Source organism: Nycticebus coucang, chromosome 11 (assembly GCF_027406575.1).
Source record: "Nycticebus coucang isolate mNycCou1 chromosome 11, mNycCou1.pri, whole genome shotgun sequence".
NCBI classification, from domain to species: domain Eukaryota; kingdom Metazoa; phylum Chordata; class Mammalia; order Primates; family Lorisidae; genus Nycticebus; species Nycticebus coucang.
The window spans coordinates 69,790,137-69,812,407 of record NC_069790.1 but is presented as its reverse complement, the minus strand read 5'-3'; the positions used below and the strand labels follow the sequence as shown (position 1 = coordinate 69,812,407).

General features: G+C 34.2%; 1 protein-coding gene across 2 annotated transcripts in view; it reads right to left on the bottom strand.

The window, feature by feature from the left end:
- Nucleotides 1–249: 249 nt before the first annotated feature.
- The window catches only part of HGF (hepatocyte growth factor), a 75,099-nt gene continuing 53,077 nt past the window's right edge, over nt 250–22,271 (bottom strand). For both annotated transcript variants that reach the window (XM_053553422.1, XM_053553421.1), the window contains 8 exons: nt 18,592–18,725; nt 13,416–13,454; nt 12,104–12,200; nt 9,245–9,319; nt 7,729–7,875; nt 7,105–7,211; nt 6,837–6,982; nt 250–3,992 (listed from right to left, as the gene is read on the bottom strand). In XM_053553422.1, the coding sequence (XP_053409397.1) occupies nt 3,816–3,992; nt 6,837–6,982; nt 7,105–7,211; nt 7,729–7,875; nt 9,245–9,319; nt 12,104–12,200; nt 13,416–13,454; nt 18,592–18,725 (922 nt within the window). In that variant the 3' untranslated portion in view covers nt 250–3,815. The remainder of the gene's footprint in view (nt 3,993–6,836; nt 6,983–7,104; nt 7,212–7,728; nt 7,876–9,244; nt 9,320–12,103; nt 12,201–13,415; nt 13,455–18,591; nt 18,726–22,271) is intronic.

The window sequence follows — 22,271 nt, the reverse complement described above, 5'->3', positions numbered from 1 at the left end:
ATATTTTATAGTGGGACAAGTCATAACGCATAGAGAGATTAAAGGTTTACTTTAGACCACTTAGATTTCCATGGATAGATGTTGGAATATAAGAATGATTTTTGTCTTAGTTCTATAAACAAGTTATAAGGTATTTCTTACAATAAGAATGCATAATTTCTGACAATGAAATCACTATTGTTGCTGTTTTTTGCAATAAAGTCCTAGGACAAACACAATCATACCTGTGTATATAACAGAGAAGAGAAACATTTTGATAAAATATTTTATTATTATTAAGAATAATAATACAATCATGGTTATAAAAATAACAACTTTATTAACTACAAAGACTTTATAATACAAGTCATAACCACAGTGTTCCCTTTTTTGGGTAAGCATCCAGCTATACCACATAATAGGCAGCTTATCAATTTCCTATTTACACACAAAACAGTCATAACATCCACAGTATTCCCTTTCAGTTTCCTAAAGATAGAAACTTTCTGTGTAAATGGAAATGAACCTACTTAAAAGTTACACTGTCAAGATTTTTATGATCCAGAAAACTTTAACTTTTTTTTATTAGTAAATTCTTAGTTCTAAACTCAGTTGAATGTTGAAAGATAACTTCCGTTTTGACTTTATCATAAAAAGTAATTCATTTAAAAGTTATTTGCTCAAAAAAGACAAAGATGATGCCCCTTTTACCCTTAACTATCAAATGAGTCTGTAAATGTGGGATATAATTAATTGAACGGAGTTATTTGGATCTCGAATTAATCAATTAAAGAATTTTTCATATGAGACCTTGTTAAAATTCTTTATCTCTGATCTCCATATTGCAGAACCAGTATTTCTTCCTCTTTTTTTTTTTTTAAAGTTTAGAAACAACACAAAAATGCGTAACAGCAATTTCCTACCTCTTGACAGTGTTCTTTTCAAGAGAATGTTGTGGCTATAACATTCACTTTGTACAGTACCATTGGTACCAACAAGAAATATTCACAGGAATAAGTGAAATACAATTTTGCTATCACATGCCATTATTGTTATTTTCCTTGCCTTCTAGTGTCTCATGTTTCCCATAGTTTGAAACACCTAGATAGCAAGCAAGAGCTTGTTAAGACTAGAGATTGACTCAATATAAACCATTTTACTGAGGTCCTGCCCACAGCAAATAGGTAAAAGTCATTACATATTTATAATAAAATTAAAAAGAAGTATACAAAAGGATTATTATCCCTTCTGCACGGCAGAGGCATTATGACAAATATTTTAATTTTACATCTCAATTCCTGGTAGACATCAGAAAGTGTCTACACTTATAACAGCATACGATGTATAGCCATTATGAGAACAGCCAAAACAGTATTGAAAACTTCTGATTTAAAGATCCTTTTTTTCCATGACACAAAATAAAATGCATTATTGGATAAATTGGACTTTTTTTTTCTCGTTTATTTAGGAAAAAACCCAAGTAATTAGCATTTTTCACTAGCGAATAAAAACGTGATTGCACCCTGTCCTACTAGCTAAAATAACGTGGAGCTTGTTCATCAGCTTTCATTGTCAATTCCACCCATTTCCCTTTATCACGAAGGAAATTTCCCAAAGAATTGCTTTGTGCACCATGTTTGATGATTCACTGATGTTGTTCTTAACCCTTTAACAAAATAAAAAACACTGTGTTCAAAATGTCTAAACAGTTAGCTGCATCTTGTACTTAGGTAATCCTCTCTCTTTCCACAAAAATTTAAAGGAAAAGACACAAAGGAAGTATTTTTTAAATGTAAATACTTAACAGTACTGCAAGTTTTATAAATGTTTTACAAATATTAGTACATGACAAAATTTGGGCTGGTTCAGCAAAAAGAAACTATGAAAAATATTTCACATTTTGCCAATATGCTTTTGAAGTTATGATGTGTTTTCATCAAAATGATGTATTATAAAAGGGAAAGAAAAACAGAATCAGATAAGATGAAATGGACCGTCAACTAGTTGGATCACTTTTTGGTTCTACTACAAGTTACAAAATATATGGCACATTTTGTGTAAACACTTCTGGATGTGGTACTTACTGTGTATACTCTGTGGACTAAGCTCTCCAGTAGACTTAAAACTGCTGTACTATGGACTGAACGATATCTTAGAGAGCTTTCAGGGCATTGTTTGGAAACTTGGCCTTCACAAAGATCACTTAAGAGAACCAAGTCTGAGAAACGGGAATAATGGATTCAAAGCAGTCACATCAATTCTCTTTAAAGACGTTAGGAAGATGTACAGGAAGATTCTGTGAAAATTTAAAGCTTATCATATTATTCTTTGTTGACCCATCTCACAACACATACATGCTGGATAGCTGAGTATGACAAATACAACAATAAATACAACGATTTGACTGTTATACAGAATATGAAATTTCAGTGAATATTGACTGCTGATGGCATTAGGCAGATTTTATAAAATGAAATAAGAATAAAATGAATATATCTTGATAAAATATTTGATTCAGCAAATTCAACTGTACTTTAAAAAAATAATTGAATACAGAGATTAGATAAATTGATTCTTCCATTTACAAGTTATCTTTTACTTGAATAAAGCTTTGTTAGGCTAGAAGACTGCCAGATTTGGAAAGGTATTTTCATTTTTTCTTAGACATATACTTTAATGCATGATTCTCCAACATATTCTTTAATGCATGATTTATAAAACTCTAAAGGTATATGGAATTTTTCCTTTTAAATATTTTTTAAAATTTTAAAAAGAGACTGGGCTAGAAACCAATTACAGCAGAAAGTCTAAGAATTAACCTTTGTAGCTACATTTTTATTGACCAAAACACTTATAAATTTTTTCAAGGAAACCCTTATCTGAGATTTAAGAATTACTTTAGGAAAACAGATTTACAAATGTTTTGCATAAATAAGGGGCCCTAAAATTGAAGGAAAAAAATAGACCAATTACTTTCTTTCCTTTAAGATGAAGAAACTACATGAAATAATGGAGAGAATAAATACATGTAATCACCTGCATTAACTCTATTTAACTCTGTAGGTCACAACAATATCCGAAATGCCAACCAATGAAGGTCATCTGAAGATTATGTACAGAGGATGGAATAGTCATTTTGATGTTTCATCTTTCTTTAATGCTCCTACTGGTCTTTAGAAATTTCCATTTTTTGAGGAAATATGATAAGTATATACTTCCAAAATATTTCGTGGTTACATTAGGTATACCACAATTTATAGTGTAGTGTGTGCACATATGTCCCCAGGCATATGTACATGATTATGTATTTTTGTAAAAGTGTGTTTGTGTACCAGTATTGCAAGATATACAGTGAGGAGAAATGAATGAACTATAACATATGACATATGAAATGGAATTATAATTTAATACAGAGTTACAATTTAAGGACCCAAGGTGTAAAATGTTTTGGTGATGTTAAAGTAACATGTTACTTATGGTTTATTCATCATTAAGGAACTAACCTTGGAAAGCAGCATAGAGAGATTAATTGATCTTTTCCATTAAATCTTTTATCATCCAGCAATTACACCTTTGCATTTTTTAATCCATTCAAGTATCTTCAGGAAATATGTTACTACACTTGCATGTACCCTAACTCATTTCAACATTTACAAAATAACACTGACAAACAAAACAACAGAAAACACCCACAAATATTAATGAGTATTTTAACAAACATGACTCTCAAGTAGTTGTCTTAGGTTGTTTTAAGTGACATTTTAATTCCACATTCTCTGAAATCTTCATGTAAAAGACAGCTGTATTGATGGATGCTTCAGACACACTTACTTGGGCTAAGATTGTGGTACCTTATATGTTAAAATAACTTTGTGTATCCATTTTGCATAATATGCTACTCGGACAAAAATACCAGGACGATTTGGAATGGCACATCCACGACCAGGAACAATGACGCCAAGAACCATTCTCATTTTATGTTGTTCACAAATAAGTGGGCCACCATAATCCCCCTAGGAAGAAGAGATACGACCAAATATTATTAGACATAAGAAATAATAATATTTGCATCTCAGAGATACATACATACACAAAAGAGAATAACTGCATCTGAAATATGAAGGTGTAAAAATTGGTATACTAGACCACTGTTTGTCTTGCTATTGAATTAGTGGAGGAAGACTAAGGTAAGTACAAAGTTCAAAGTATTCTATCACATGTAATAGTCACTTAAGAATGACTTGCCTTTTCCAAAATATTCACTCATCCTTTAAAGTGTGCTTTGTGAATTAACACATAACCACTAATACCTTTTAAATAAGGTATATGTTATATTTATTTTGATCTCATGATATTCAATATATATTTAACACAGAAATTTGAAAAATGGAGAAAAGTACAAGCAAAAACCCCACTGTAATCATATAGTTTTCATGATTAAACTGCATTAAATTGTCTCTTATTTCTAAAGCCTTTTTTTCCTTCCACCAAGCCTTCCCAAGATGATTGTAACTAGTTAAATAAAAAATATGTAATTAAGGCTGGTATGCATTGGCTCACCCCTTTAATCTTAGCCCTCTGGGAGGCAGAGGTGGGTGTATTGCTTGAGCTCGGCAGTTTGAGACCAGCCTAAGCAAGAGCAAGACCTCCGTCTCTAAAAACATACAGAATTTGTGGCAGGCGCCTATTGTCCCAGCTCCATGGGAGGATCTCTTAAGCCCAACAGTTTGAGGGTTCTGTGAGCTATGTTCTGGTGACAAAGTGAGACTCTGTCTCAGAGAAGACCCCCCAAACCAAAACAATCCCAGGAAGTTAATAAAATAATTTTATTTATTATTTAGGAATTACTTTTCAAAGCAAAGAATGTTCCTCTGCTGACTGTGGTATTAGCAGTTAATACAGTTATAGTTATATTTTACGACCTCCTTCCTGAAGAGTAGCCTATGATTTTATGGCATTTCTAGTATCATAACCCTGTTATGTCATCAAATACAGATAGATGAGAAAGGAATAGATAGATTGATTTTTGTTAAGTATATATACATATATTTATATATATTTTAATTTATAGATGAATGTAATAAAATAAATAAACATTATAATAAATAATAAATAGCATACAAATATATAATGAATAAAATAAATGGCATATATATCATCGTATATAACCATTACAACTGTGCTATATCACTTTCACGTGCCAGGTAGCCTCCTAAGGATGCAATGAATGGCTTTTGACATCTTTATATGAAGGAGAATGTATAGGACTACCTTAATTTTCCCCTAACAACAATATGGTGAAATAAAATTAAACATTGCAAAATTTGCTTCTGTGATACTTGTGGAAAGAAGATAGCCATTGACATTCTGTGAAAATCAAACAGTAGGGAAAAATAGTTTATTGCAAGAGACTTTGCATAAATTATGCCACATAGGTATTCAAACTTACTGTTGAACAAATGCACCATGATTCAGTCTGAAGACTTTCACTAAATGGGATGTTACGGCTACTTTATAAACATTTGGGAGATTTCTTTTTTAAATTTCTTTCTTTCATTGATTAAGTGAGTTTATTTAAATATTAGTGTGATGTATTAAAAAAAATTCCGGAGAATAAATTCATTTTTAAGAAGTGGTAGAATAATTGGAAGTGTTATCAATAAAAATAAAAGTAACAAATATGGGATAAAGAGACAAATACTCCAGTGCAAACGTAAGGAAATGAGGAATGTATCATTGACAAGCCAGATTAAAGGCTTTTCTTGAAAAGCAGTTGTCAAGTCATTTTCAGTAATGACAATAGGGTTAATTACATATTCCTAGATGATCTATCTCTAAGATTGGGGCTTGCTCAAACTTTTGTGCTCAGGGAACTCCAATTGCTTTTAGAGAACTATATATTTATTTTCCCTAATGCATTTTCCCTTTATGATAATGAACATAGTAATTCTGATATACCAGAAAGGCACCAAATTTGAAACTGATTATACATTTGTTACCAACCATATCATTTTAAAGCAGTTCTAAAAACTCTTCCTTAGTAAACATTTTCGCTTCAGGAATAAAATCTCAGAGTAAGGTATATAACATACGCAGTTCACTACATATTTATGCTCCATACTTAGGTCATGCATTTTCCTACATATCAAAGAACATTTGCTATTATTAAACTCATCTCTTGCTTTTCTACACATGGAATTCCATAATCCCACAGCTCCAAGGCTTGGAGAACATGTCTCTCATATTCAAAATCTATCTAAAATACCAGTTTAAGAGTTTGTCTATGTAAAACAGGGATAGGAACACGGCCAAGTTGAAATAAGTTGCCTAACAAATAAAAATTTCCAAGCTCTTAAAATCACAAACTTTGACCTTTAGATTTTTAAAAATGGAATGTGTTTAAATAAACACACACACACACGCACACACACCAGTTTACCCAAGAACAGATTTAAACGTTTAAAGCCAAGCATATTATCGCTTAATAACACTAACAATAAAATTTACTTATGGAGATTCGGGAAGATCAGATAAATTTAGAAAAACATCATAAAAATGCAAGCTATTCTATCAAACTGATTGAGGTACCTCAATTTGAACAGTTTTCCTTAGTGTTATAGCTGTATTCACTTACTATTCCTTTTGAGAGACCAATGTCATTGTAGTTTGGTGACTGGGTTTTCTTACTGTTTAGTTAAAGATATGCACAAGGATAACACAAGGATATATTTCTCAATTTCTCTCTTTTAGAATAGGCTATCAACAATAATTTTGATTTGAGGAAAATAAATAGAAAAAAGTAAAAATAAAAAGCTGAGTTATCAATGACATTCCTTGTTAAGGCCCCTCCTTTTTACCTCACATGGTCCCGATCCAATCTTTTCAGCCCCCGCACATATTTCTGACTCATTCAGAGTCACCTTCCCTTGGTGATGCTGGCTGCACTTCTCATTTCCCATGATGTAGAGATGTGCTACTCGCAACAGACCATCAGAGTTGATCACTAACATGGTGCAGAAAAGAAACAGTAAGTGACAGGGAAAGGAGAGAAGTGTAAGAAACAAGACTAATGTGTCCTTTAAAAAAGAAATGAAGTGCTGCCTCATCTTTCAAAAGCCAGCTTACATCCAGTGTAGCCCCAGCCATAAACGCTGCAAGTGGTCTTCTCAGGAATTGTGCATCCGTAATTAGGTAAATCAATCGTGTTGACAAAATCGTCCAGGATGGCAGGCCTGAAAAGAGCAAACAGAGTGGTGAGGATTCTCAACTGGACAGAACACTAAATGCACATAGTTAAATGTAATGTTCATGTTGAATGTGACATTACAGAGAAGATAGTCTTGCTTCTTAAATAACAGGAATGCCTAATATATAATGGCACATTTGGAGTAGGTCATAGAGAAATGAGTCATTTATTGCTATAATATTAAGAGTGTCTAATGCTATTATTTTTTATTTTACTTTTTAAAGGTATCAAATAATTGCTCACTAAGCTTTAGTTTTAAAGCAGATTGGTTAGATTTTCAGCTCAACTTCATTCATTTTTGAAAATTTTGCAAAAAATCGGTCACCGTCTGCACACACACAAACTCATACACATACCTACACAGACATATGCGTATATAGGAGACAAGTGACATATGCTTTTCTAATAAATTTATGCAAGAGAGGAGCAATAGACACACAGCTAAGGAAAAAGCTTCAATGAGGCTAGTCTAGGTTAAAAATAAAAAATCTCAAGTAACTAACCTAGCAAGCTTCAGTAAAACCAGATCTGAACCTTCGGGTCCGTATACCAGCTGGGACACATTTAGAACCTGTTTGCGTTTCTCGTCTCCTCTTCCGTGGACGTCATGAATTCCAAGCCAAGCTTCATAATCTTTCAAGTCTTTGTTTCTAAGTACAAATTTTAAATGGAAAATATAACTCAAAATTATGTGACCATAATTAGTCCCATCTATTGTTGTTTTAGCTTGTAAAGGCAGATAAACAATTTAAATGTAAAATACGGGTCAAAGTATAATAAAGAGCAACACATTTGTTACAGAAGATTCTGAATATTACGAGCATACATAAGCAGAAATAGCTTTTAAATTGCTGAATTCTAAATGGCTATTTAAAAACTTGATTTTGCTTGCTGGAGAGTAAGTCCCTTGTGAAGATTTCTCAGGTAAAGGGCTCTACCCGAATCCTGATTTTACAGAAAATCTCATTTTATGTATCTCAAGTATGTATATATTTGGTTCGGTAATGGGATTGAAGTTGTGCACAAACAAAATCAAAGTGACCTTGAGGAGAAGCAGAAAGTTAAGTTTGCAAATGCTGTCTCCTTATCTTTTCCTTAGGCCAACTGTCATTCAAAATTATGCCCAGAATGATTCTGAGGCTGACTGTACAGTGAGAAAGAAGTCAGGTTTAAAAAGGTCTGCTGATAATCAGAAAACTGATTTCTATTGAATATTGAAATGGAGGGTGTGAGTAGCAAGTTGAGATACAAATTATTTATATAATTCTAGCAAATTTCCCCCCAAGTGACAATAATGTTAATTGTGAAAAGAGGTGAACTAAAGTAGTGCCCTGTGAGTAAATATCAATGAAGTCAAAGTATGTTTTGTAAGCTAAATTTTAAAAAGAAATTAATTTGTTCACCCCATACGAGTAAGTCTATAAAATAAATATGCATTCTAACCATAAAAGCTATATAAAGACATATATGTGCAACACACACACACAGTAGGACCTCTGCAAGTTGACCACCCAAGGGACTCTAAGAACCTAGTCAACATATGGAGGTGGTAGCCAGGCACAGTGGCTCATGCCTCTGACCCTAGCACTCTGGCAGGCCAAGGTGGGTGGATTGCTTGAACTCAGGAGTTCAAGAACAGCCTGAGCAAGAGCGAGACCTTGTTTCTACCAAATACAAAAAAACTAGCCAGGGGTTGTGGTGAGTGCCTATAGTCCCAGCTACTAGGGAGGCTGAGGCAAGAGGATCTCTTGGGCCCAAGAGACTGAAGTTGCTGTGAGCTATGATGACCCATGGCACTCTACCTAGGGTGACCATTGAGACTATGTCTCAAAAAAAAAAAAAAGTAAGTGCTCAACATAAGGAGCTAGGCCTACTGTCCTGACACCTGCATGTAATGCACATCTGGTCTGTGAAATTAGGTCAACTTGTAGAGGTGGTCATTGTAGGGAGGTGGTCAACTATAAAGGTTCTACTGTATTTTAAAAGCTCAGAACAATATTAGTTTTAAAAACACTTTACCGAGAAGGGAAACATTGTCTTGCAGTAAGAACCCAACTTTCTTTTATCAATGATCCTCCACAGATATGTTTATTTCTATGAGAAAGAGGAAAGAGAAACAAGTAACATCTGTGCAGCAAGAGTGACTGCCAATTAATGCAAAACCTATGGCTCCATTTGTTCAAAATAAATGCACTGCAGAAGAAAATGTAGAAATGAACTTAACTGGGATGCCAGTCGTTCTTTTATCTAAAAGGTGACTATTTGGTGACTGTAGCAGAAACATTTGTTTCATAGCATGATTACAATTTTATGAAATCAATGTTACTTCTGTCTGACTCTAAGAATTCAGTCACTATATACCAATACCCATTCCCAACAGGCACAGTCAAGTGCATTCTCATCTGTCCTTGTGAAGGTAGGTGCTACAAATATAGGATAATTAAAACAAAAAAGATTGGACCTCTTTTAATTCAGTGTTTGATTATGAAAAATGAACAATTTAGTTCTTATTTAAACCCTGAAAACCATTCAGTGGTAGCAACCAATATTGCTGGTGTAATCTTTCCTAATTTCACTAGCATTATTTAGTTTTGATATACTAACTTAAAATAAAAATTATTTTGAATTTGTTAGTTCAATATAAGACTGGCAATATATTACAATATTTCATTTATGAAGTGAAACAATTTTGAAAGACATATCCTCTAGGAAATTGTAAAATACTAGTAAAGAATTATAAATACTAGTGCATTTATTTGCTGAAATCCAAAATTCGTGAATCTATTTGTTTTGGCAGAGACAAGGAAAGCTTACAATTTTTCTCGATTTACATTTCCAAAGAGTACAGATGTTCAGTGCTTCAGAGAGTAATACTAGAAGATTCCCAGACTAAGACCACAGTTATTTATGGCCTTTGCCACACAGGAGGATAAGAGTATATATCCAGTTTTAATTTCTATTCCTCACAGTATGTGTTTTGGAAGAAAAACTAAACAGCTGTTGTTACTAAGAACTTGGATTTAAAAGGAAAAGAAATTTCTTAAAGTTTATAGTACTCTGATCTGATGAAAAGGGGTTTCATCTGCTTCTCTATGAACGTTACCAAAGGAGGAGTCTAATACATTATCTTTTTGGTAAAAATAACTCAGAAGTATATATATGTTTTTCCCTTGTGGTTATGAGATCAGGAAAGAATCACCAATTAACTCAGAGATGTTGACTTTTGGAACATTTTTCGTAATAAAAAAATTAAACATTCCAAAAAGTTCTAGTCTTTATTAATAATCTTTAAATTGCACAATCAGCTTAATATTCTGGTTAGTTCCACAGTTCTATTTCAGTACTACATACTTAGGACAGCTACACTACAGTTATTGGCATAAATATTTATAAACTCTAATGGGTTATTCCTTGGGAATGGAGAACTTTTGGTATCTTTTACACCATTCTGGTGATCTACACACATAAATATCAAGGGATGTCATCTGCTTGTCAAGAATTGGCTTATTCATGAAAGACTTCAGTTTCAAGTCGTCTCTGTTCTGCTTTTATATCACTGTGATTTAGTGGTTCTAAGAGGTATGCTTCCCACCTCTAGCCTAGGATGCCAGGGGCACATGAACACAGACTGTTTCCTAAAACAGGAGATGCTTCAGTTGAGATTTTAAGAATGAGAAGGAAATTTCAGGAATTAAACATGAAGGAAAGCCACAGCATGCAGTGGGGACAATGAGAGGGAGAAACATGAAATATCTGGAAAATAAGAGAAAATGTGACTAGAATACAGGGATATTTGCGGTGTGTTTCTATATGATGAAGTTCTGATAGAGATAAATAAAAACATAGATATTTTATCATCCTGATTACCAATAATATATGTAGCATATGAAAAACTGTAAGTTCAGATTTTAAGTTAACTTTATGTTTAATATTTAATTCTTATGACATAATTATTAGCTTAATTTTCCTTAACACTATAATTTGCAAAATGATTTTCTGTGGAACATGCCATTGATTCTTAAGAGTATTGACAAAAATGTGTCAATTTTTTTATTGACAGTTTATTATAATATTAAAACTATTCAACAAAGTAGCTTAGTGGGTAGGGCGCCAGCCACATAAACCAAGGCTGGCAGGTTCAAATCCAGCCCAGTCCTGCTAAACACAATGACAAACAACTACAACAACAACAACAAAAAAAAATAGCCAGGCGTTTGTGGAGGGCACCTGTAGTCCCAGCTACCTGGGAGGCTGAGGCAAAAGAATCGCTTAAGCCCAGGAGTTTGAGGTTGCTGTGAGCTATGACATCACAGCACTCTACTGAGGATGACATAGTGAGACTCTGTCTCAAAAAAACAAAACAAAACAAACAAACAAACAAAAACTATTCAGCTATCACTATACTGTAGTTTGTGAACCATTTTTGTAATGATAATATTCCAGAATAAAAAATTGCCATTTTTAATTTGAATAAGGAAACAGTCAGAAATTAAAAATAACTATAAAATTCCTGACATCATTATACATAGACGTGTTAGAAAACAACTACTATCATGATATTAAGGTACATTAATAAATAGGTCCTCTATATAGTTGCTCTTTGCTTAATAAAAATCGAAGCATCCATGAGAATCAGGGACAAAGTCCACACATACAGCACCTTTGTGAACATTTTAAAGGCACTACCTCTGGAAGCACAAATTGCAAAGTCCGGGGAGTGCTGTCTGGCAAGTAGAATGTGGTGGTCCTCTCATTTCCCTCGTCAGCTAGGAGAGCTATGGAGGAGACAACCTTCACAGCCACGTATGGCCATACTTCTGGGAATACGACATTTACTAATTGTCAAAATAAGTTTGATTTGCATCTATTAATAATTACCTGTATTTCAAACTAACCATCCATCCCACATTTGTTCGTGTTGGAATCCCATTTACAACTCGTAATTGTTTTGTTTTGGCACAAGATATTACAGGATCTGAAACCAGGACCAAACATACCATTATGATTGAACACTTCAAAATAATCAGTGCCTCACAGTTTTCTTAAACGCAATGAGAACTAGATAAATGTAACTACTGCAATTTTATCCAAAGCACATTTTGGAGAAAGAGAAGTATTATATGACCACAGTACCCTGTCATCCTCATGTAAGGGGGAGAGTGACACAGTGAAACTAATCAATTCAAGGCAGACTGGATTGCCACGAAAGTGACAGTGGCTTTGCTCACCATGTACTAAGAATAAGCTCCTCAGGTCTATACTAATGTTGTATTTCCCTCACCACCCTCAACATAAAATGGACCAATGTTATTTATGATGGTTATTTCTAAATGCCAATAGAACTCAGTAGCCTGAGTGGAACGAAATAAACAAAACAATCTGTGGTTATTATTCCTGAATTTCTGCAGTACGAATGTAGAGTTATTTTGAAACATATTACCAACATTGAAATTATTGAAATAATATCCAAATGACCTAATTATTATATACAAATTATTATTTCCAAATGACAGCATACAGAATCCCTCGGGATAACATTTTCCTAACCCTCCTCAGTGTTCCTGGTTTTATTCTTTCCATGGTCTAGGATAGATTTCCATCGGCTTCCTCAGCCTGGGGCACAGCAGCTGGCCTTCTACATCAAAACACTTGAGTAACTTTGTTCAGCCCAAGAAATATGTGAAAATCAAAAACAAGCAGCTCCCAACAGATGCTTAAATGGAGGATTAACTGACCCTCTCAGGTCGTGTCGTCCCTCACCTGATACACTGCAGGGAATGCAAAGCTTTAAAAACAGAACACAGGAGAGACACTGAGTAACTTCCCGATTGTCTGTTTCTTACTGTAGCATCCTGATTTTGTTTAAAGGGTAGTGTACGTAAAGGCAATTCATTATATACATTGTACCCCAAATTAAAAGTAAATATAAGTGATTTTTTTTCAAAATCACATATATCAGTTTATAGATTTTGTGACAGAGAATTGAATTTGGATATTCAGTATGCAGTTGCCTTTGAAATTCCTTTATATCTACATACATAAAAATATTTTAAATAAACACAAATAGATGAACTCATGTTTCTGATGGAAGTTAATATAGTGATAAGACAATTTTCTCTGAGGACAATACTGACATCATTTCTGACACATAGAGAATGAGATATTCCTTATATTTTGAAAGATTACTTACGGTCTAAATTGACTATTGTAGGTGTGGTATCACCTTCACCTGTAAAAAAATATATAGAGATGCATCATTCGTATGTACATATTTCTATTATATAAAATATAACTATTTTCTAAAATTCAAGTATCCATACATTCAAAGTTTTACTAAAATTATTGGCATTTTATTTAAAGATAAAATGTAATAGTACTCTTTAGCAACTGTGTATCACTTTCACTGGATAATATTATAGGTGACGTGAGGACAGCTCAGCTTTATGACTATAAATGTTCTCAGGTGTGTGGTCTTATGACGACTGGTAGCTTGAACTTCACTGCTGGCCTTGGGATTCGGGTCATTCTACCAAAATTCCCAACATCGTACACAACGAACATGTCATTGAATGTGACTAATGCATATATTTGCTCCGACCCTTCATATAGCCTATTTTCTCTCTGCTGTAACCTGGATCATTTAAACTTTTTCTGAAAACTTATTTTTAATCTTTTCAAAAATTCTAAAGAATAAAAATTAATGTCACCAAATATCATTCATTTCACAAAATATCTTTGTTTTTTTGTCAGAATAGTTCAAGGATTGGCTTTTCCAGATGCTAGTAAAAAAAGTATGAGAAAAGGAGAACACCAAAAACTACAAATTAATTCTAACTAAACCCTCATAACTTTCTACATTTTCATCTCTACTGGGGTTTAATTGCTGCAAAGAAAAAGGCTTGGAAGATGCCGGATTTGGAAATACTTATGCCGTAATAAATGAGACACAAGACATTTCCTGGAGCTTAACGTTTGACTGTTCAGAATTGATGGCGCAGAGTTCAGTCAGGGACTATTTGGACCCAGATGGTTGTTAATCCCTGGAAATGCCCTGAGCTCAAATAAACCAGCAGCAAAACAATAATGGCAGACGGATTTCTTTGTAATAGACGCAGTTTTGATTGTTCTTTGTGAGGATAGTGAAGAGAATCGAAACGTGCTTATTACGTTCATTTTCTAACTGTAGCTATTTTAAATGAGTAAGGGTAAAGGTGAACATAGAAATTTGTATCATTTCCCTTTCCCCTTAGCTTACCCTGAGGGAGGGTTTTGTTTTAAAGTCAGCAGAGGTCAGCATGCGAGTTCACAGTGCCTTAAGTTTGAGGCACATTATGATAATGAATGCTTCAAGGGTATTGTTTTTTCCACTCAAATCAATTACTTGAAAATGTTAAATAAGTAGATATTTATTTCTTATGCTGTGAAGAGAAAGACTAAAGTATCCATTCTATCCTAAATTGCATATTTAGTGTCTTATTTCTAAGCATCATGCTAAGTGCTTGGTTCATTCTTCCATCTTACTAACATAGTAAAAGTTTTAAAAATGTGTAGATGTTATAAATGAGGGGCTTCAGTAAACGTATGTTTTGTTTCCTCTAATCTAATATTTCTCACACTTCGGAATAAACTGAAATACCATTAACAATCAGATTTCTGGAGATTCTAAGCAGGTGACTGGTATCTGGATAGAACACACCGGAAGTTCTTCTGTGTACACTGAGAGCAAAAACGTTGAGAAGCTACGTTCTAGGCCTTTTCCATGCTAGTATCCGATACTTTTCTCATCTCTCTCCTTTTACTTACCCCACTATCTCTACAACCTTACTCAAGTCTGAAACATATTTGTGAAACAAATCTTATTTTGTATTGGTTCGACTTAAATTTGAGGAAAGAAAACATGTCAATGTTAAAAATTTTACCTGTGGAAGAGTAGATGTGTGTGTGTGTGTGTGTGTGTGTGTGGCTTTTACCTGTGGAAGAGTAGATGTGTGTGTGTGTGTGTTTGTCTGGCTTGGGAACCAAACAGGGACTTTTACTGAAGGGAGGGGGGAGGTTCTGGTGGAGGGAGGGCAATGGGTGGGGCCACATCTACGGTGCATCTTAGAATGGGTACAGGCGAAACTTACTAAATGCAGAATACAAATGCCTACATACGGTAACTAAGAAAATGCCATGAAGGCTACGTTGAACAGTTTGATGAGAGTATTTCAGATTGTATATGAAACCTGCACATTGTACCCCTTGATTGCACTAATGTACACAGCTATGATTTAACCATAAAAATAAATTTAAAAAAAACATAAATCTTTCTTTTACTGTATTCTTAAAATCTCAATTCAAATTAAACTTCACAAATATCACATATTCCTCTAGGCATACATCTGTGTTCCCATTATCATTTTATATATTTTATGTATTTATTACATGATTATGTTGCTTTATGATTATTTATATAAATGTCTCCACCCTATACTATAAACTCTTTGAGGAAAAAGTATTATATATTTTTGTCTGCCTAGCATATTATTATTTAGGGCTTTTCATATAATAGCAGAGCAATAAAATATAACAAATTATTGAATTAAAATGGAGATGGAAGGTAAGTTTTCGAGTGTTTACTATGCAGCAGACACTGTTCACGATAGCCAATATATGATAGGTACTTTAATTATATAATTTTACAAATTTAAATTACAAATTTTACAAATACAAATACAAGAAAATAAGTCATAATAGGTTGAGTAACAGCCCAAGGCACTTACATAGTGATGACTCAGGAATTCTTAGGAAGTTGGAGTTGACACTCTGAAGGACTACACTCTCAGTAGGTAATATTTTTTTAAGATGTGCTAAGTGTGAGTGCAGTCACAAACATATAGGCATTTCTGCATTTTATGTTTGCATATTAGATAAGATTAGAGTATGTTGAACATTATTTTGTAAGCATTTTAGAAAAAAACTTCTCTTACATGTTTTATAAGAAAAATAAATGTACAGTGTGAAAATGATTTATACATCTCTGCAGTTATAGAAATAATACTAAATCAAATCTTCTAAAGATAAATTTTACTAGCCTTGCACCAGGGAGAAAATGTAAATGAACCCTGGCTATAAATATTAGTTGGAAAAATGACAGTATAAAAATCTTTATTGAAATTAATGTTAGGTATACACTGAAATAAAAATGAGTTATCTGCAATAGAATTTAATCAAATACTAGAAATACCCTGTCTTGCAAGAGCACTTTACCAACTTTTAGTTTAAAAATATTAGTTGAAAAAAAAATTTGAAAACTTGTAAATTACTAGAGTCCTGTTTCCCTTAGTCAGGCTTATAAACCAAATCACAGTGCCCTAAAATTCTATGAGAGCATTTTATTCTACACAATATCAATGTGCTGGATGGAGCTGCTGTGAGTTTTATAAATCTGGAATTCTGCAGAGAAAGCAATATAACCTGTTTTTGTAGCCAGATCACTGACTTTTTCTTTCTTTCTAGATCAATGTATAGTCTGTCAGCCTCCATTATTCATCAGAAGGACTTCAAAAGATACAGTGATATCAACTAACATTTAGGAAAAATGATCCTTAACGAGTTTTTCATTTTGTTTTTGGCATGGCATTCTCTGGATAGATATGCTTGTTCTTTGGTTTGTTAAAACTTGAAAGAAATATTTCCTGGGAGATCATTTTCAAGACCTATGCAAACCCAAATATGGGAAAAGCATAGAACATTAAGGAAACACTAATTAATTTGAAAAGCTATGATGGCTGATAAAATAAAAATATAATAATTAAGATACCATTTATTTGCAAATATACAAAGTATTTAAATATTTATTCTTGCAATGTATTTCCCAACCTGTAGTCTACCGAGGGCAATAAAGTGAAACTCTGTCTCTACAAAAAAAAAAAAAAGAAAGAAAAATAGAGTAGTCCCAAGTCTTAATGATTGGTATATTTGGTTAACATAATTTTTAATAAGTTAGTCTTTTTAATGCTACAATTTCATGAAATGAGACTGGTGTTTCCACTTTAGGTGAAAATTACTCTTTAAATAAATTCTGGAAAAACAGATATATGTTTGTATTTCATTTTTTAAAGCAATATTACCTCTCCTTTTAGAGTATTTTTGCCTCTTACTCTCAGAGTACTTGCTGCTACAAGCTTGTATCACAGGAAAATATTCTTAAAATGAGGGTCTCTTTGAACTTACATCCTTTTTAAAAGAAAATAGTTCTACATCATGGTTAAGGATGTTTGCTGTAAACATACAGCTATGATACAAATAGCTACGATACGAATACGATTTTCGAACAGTAAAATGCTCTCTTACTACTGACACAGCATTATAAAAGGACTTTTAACTCAGTAACATGTTAAAGACACATTTCTCTCTCACTATATTACTAGTTCTCAGTGGCAGTGGTTTTGTATCCCGGGAACACTGGCAACCTCTGGAGGTACTGAGTGCCGTGATCAGGCAGGTGTGCTGCTACTGGCATCTAGTGGATAAAGGCCAACAAAACCATTAAACATCCTGTAATACATAGAACAGCCTCCCACAACAGGGAATTATTAGCCCCAAATGTTGAGTGTGCCAAGGCTGAAAAATCTTGATCTACGTCAAAAATATTATTACTTTTGATATACTTTCCCAAACCTACTTCCAGAAAGGATTTTCCATTCACCCTCAAAAAAGTAGCATAATGGTGAGAAAGACTGATTACTCTAAGGCCTCACTAATATTGGATATTAACAATCATTTTATTTGCAAACCTACTAGGTCATAAGGATTTCTCATGCTTTTTAAAATTTCATTGTTTGTTCTCTTCTAAGTTTTCGTGTCTTTTATTTTTTGACTATATTTTTGAAGATGCATTTTCTTCCTATTTCTCCTGAGTTATCACATCTTTTCTTTATTGATATGTAGAGCCTTTTTTATATGACGTATAAAAGACAAGCATTTATATGAAATACATCAAACATGTACAATGGGTTTTACATATATCTTTTACTTGATGCACCAATATGCTTTTAACAAAGCCACCTTGGATTTAGACAAGTAGGTGGAAATCTCCAGGCTCTTCTTAGTCTTGGGTTAAAGTCTGAGAAAAAGCTACAATTTCAGATCTGTTCAGAAGTCTTTTAGTGGACTGGGGGATTTGCCGAGAGAATGAGGAGTGGGGCATCTCTGTGGGATATATGAGTCTGTGTCCGTGTGTGCTGATCTCTGGAGAGCAGCCTCACTGGACGATCCACTCCAGACCGCCTATATTATTTACAACTCTGATGAAGGTATCATTTTAGAGGATATGTGGTATACTTAAAGTATTTAAAAGGGAAAAGGTACCTAACTGTACTTACAACGAGAAATAGGGCAATAATCCCACGGAATGAGAGGATTCCCAGTGTAACACCAGGGGCCATGGGCGTCATCGTCAGGATTGCGGCAGTAATTCTTATTCAGCTTACTAGCATCTGGTTCCCAGAAGATATGGCTGCGTAAACAACAGGCTTCAAACATCACAAGATGCTCACTCCATCCAAGAAAAACAAACTACTGCAAGAAGATATAATCCTAGCACATTTCTCTCAATGTAGCGACAACATGAACTTCTACTTAGCATGAATTTTACTTATTTTGTTTGATCTGGGTTTTTTTGCTGCTGTTGTTCATACAGTTCAAAGCATATTGTCTAACTCAGAAATATGGGATGGGGCTTTGTAATTAGCATATAGAAAATGATGAGGCGTTTTATAACTTTGCCTCCATTTAATAATGATGGTGGAAGGTAAAGATGCCTCTCCACAGAAACAGAGAAACATTGTCTAAAGCAAGCAGATGGCAAAGATCAAAAATAGAAAATACATGGAAAACACGAGCCACGGCAGAAGTATTTGTTCACATTTCAGATACATATGAAGCGTAACTAGCACAATGACTAGGATAAAAAATAAGCAGATATACTGAAAATTAATAACAATGTGCTAAGGAAATAATTCTAAAATTTTACTGCTGATATAAATATGATTTTCTGACAGACAACCAACACTTCAATCTTTCTAATTTATGTCTTAATTAAATTTATCACAAAAGAAAAGCAAAGTAGTTTATAAGACATGTCCATTCATGGAACGTCAATATTTACATTTACTTCAGTAATTTAATGAAGTCAAATTCTACATGGCCATTCTGATGAATTCACAAAAACTGGACTTATAACTGAATTTGCCTTGTGTTATTAATTGCGACTATGCTCAAATATGATTAATGTATCATTTTAAATGAAATTGCAAAGAGTTTGAACGTTGAAATTTGGACTAAATTTCCAGACCAAGGTTCATTTTCTGGAAAAAGAATAATAGCACACACCACATACAGTGTTGACTGAGTGCAAAATTTTGCTGCAGTCTTTGCAGACACAGCCTTAGACCAATCACATGAGACAGATTTTAAGTTTATGCTTTAGTACATTTGAGCAAATTGAAATCCTGAGAGATTGATTAATTTGTCTAGGGTCACATGGTTTATAAAGATAAGAACATTCTCCTTAGTAAAGTATGTCAAGAACGGAAAAGCAAGCACCCCATGTACTCAATGCTAATTTGAAACTAGTAAATGAACAACTACAGGCCCACACAAGAGGAAAACAAATTCAAGGAGGGGAAGAGGAGGAGGGAAAAGGGTTCCTTCAGTAAGCTCTCACCTGCTTCACCTACTGGTACAATCTAAGTTATGTGGTACACATTTTGGGTGAAAGACTCAACTATAACTCCTAAGTGGCCTAACCTATGCAAACAATGTAACCTACTCATATATACCCTTATATTAATCTGAACAAAAAGAAAAAAGAAAGAGTAGACTTGGGGTCTGAACCTATGTTTATTTCAAAAGTCAAAGCTCAAAGCCACCAGCTGCACCTCCTCCTTAAACCCAAATAGTACCATGAAAGTTAATTATGGGTCCACTTCTTACAAATGATTTCCAAAGGCCAAACCTAACATCTATGAACTAAGAATTATTAACAATGAGGGTCCCTACACAAATATATCGCATGTTTCCGGTGGCAAGCTGGTCAATGTTGAAGAACTGGTACTCAGTCTCAGTCTATGTATGCCGAGGATGGGTCCTTAGTTGTACTCCTTACTGATATCGCTGGTGTAAATACTCCCACCATGAAAATTTCAAGCTTCTAACGTAACATCACCAAATGAAGACTTGAGAAGAGGTGGGAAAAATCATCTCTCACAGGTTTGTAAGAGCAATCTACCCTCTCCACCATTGCATATTTCCTTTTTTTTCTTTCTTTTTTTTTTAAAGACAGTCTCACTATGTCACAACACTCTGTAGAATGCTGTAACGTCACAGCTCACAGCAAGCTCAAACTCCTGGGCTTAAGCAATTGTCTTGCCTCAGCCTCCCCAAGTAGCTGGGACTACAGGCACCTGCCACAACGCCTGGCTATTTTCTTGTGGTGGTGGTGGTGGTGTTGTCATTGTTGTTCAGCTAGCACGGGCCGGGTTTGAACCCACCAGCTTGGGTGTATGCAGTCGGCGCCCTACCCACTGAGCTATGGGCAGCGCCACCACCACTGCATGTTTCCAAAAATGCTTTTAAAAATAGCAGTGGTGTCTTGCCGTTGCCCCCCCATAACCATAATTGTCAATAATTGTCCTCATATCAAAATTGAGTACATAGGATTCATGCAAGAGATGATTGCAAGAGGGACTTTACCTAACAATTGCAATCAGTGTAACCTGGCTTATTGTACCCTCAATGAATCCCCAACAATAAAAAAAAAAAATAAAAATAAAAAAAAAATAGCAGTGGTGAAATCAGCATTTCATTTTAAACATGCCAATTCTTCTTTAAAATCCTTTAATAAAATATTTTAATTCTCAGATAAAATTTGAATTTCTTAGCTCGCTCTTAGCTTTACCAAAATTATGTTTCATTTTCATAAACTTCAGTGTTTCAGCCTCCGCACTGCTACTTCTTCTGCCTAACGTACTCTTCCTCTTCTAGATCTCGGGGCCAGTTCTGCTCATCCTCCACGTCCCAGCTAATGTCCCTTCTGTTAGGAAGCCTTCTGACCATCTAAGTCAGGGTAAGCACTTCTTTACATTGCCACAGTGTAAGATATGCTCCCTGGCATGGTTCTCGTAACACAGTCACAGCGTTTCCTGTTTGCTTGCATCTGAGGTCCAGGAGGGAAGAACTCTGCTGCTCCTTGAAGTCCTAGCACCACAGTGTCCAATATAGCAGCTTCTAGCCATCTGTGCCTACTAAGCAGTTGATATGTGGCTAGTCCAAATCAAGAGCTGCTCTAAGTATAAATATACACCAGATTTCGGACATGTAGCATGAAAGAACAATGCAAAAGATGTCACTAATAATTTGAAATTGAATACGCGTTGAAATGTTTAAGACTTTAGATACATCGGATTCAATAGAATATATTAAAATTAATTGTGCAATTTTATTGTTACTTAAAAATGACAACTAGAAAATTAAAAAGTACATTTATGGCTTACATTTGTGAGCTCCATCAAATTTGTAGTAGAGAGCATTGCTGTAGAACTGTTAATATTTGTTTGTGAAGTAACTTAATTAAAGACTATCCACTACTGCATCTATTTTGGAAGAGAATCAGGTACTTGAAGTAAGACTGAAGGATTCTCAGCCCCTAAATTCCTATCCACATATAGAAACGTCCGTAGAGGGCTGTGGTGGTCCAGTGACATAAGTCATGTGAAGCAGCCGTGTTTGGTACAATGATACTTCTCTTTTATTATAATGCATATATTCTGGGATTTTCACTAACAGTCTGTTTCAGGTCACAGTGATGGGGCATACTTCATTTGTAAGTTTATCAACATCGTCACTTTTGCAAACACCAGGTGAGTCCTACCTTCTTTGTCAGTAAGTCACACATAAAAATCTGTCATTCTTTAAAATATGTAGACTTTTTCAATTTACATATACGTTCCTGTAATTATTTCAAAATTTTATGTATTCATGCTACATGAGGAAATTTCTCTCT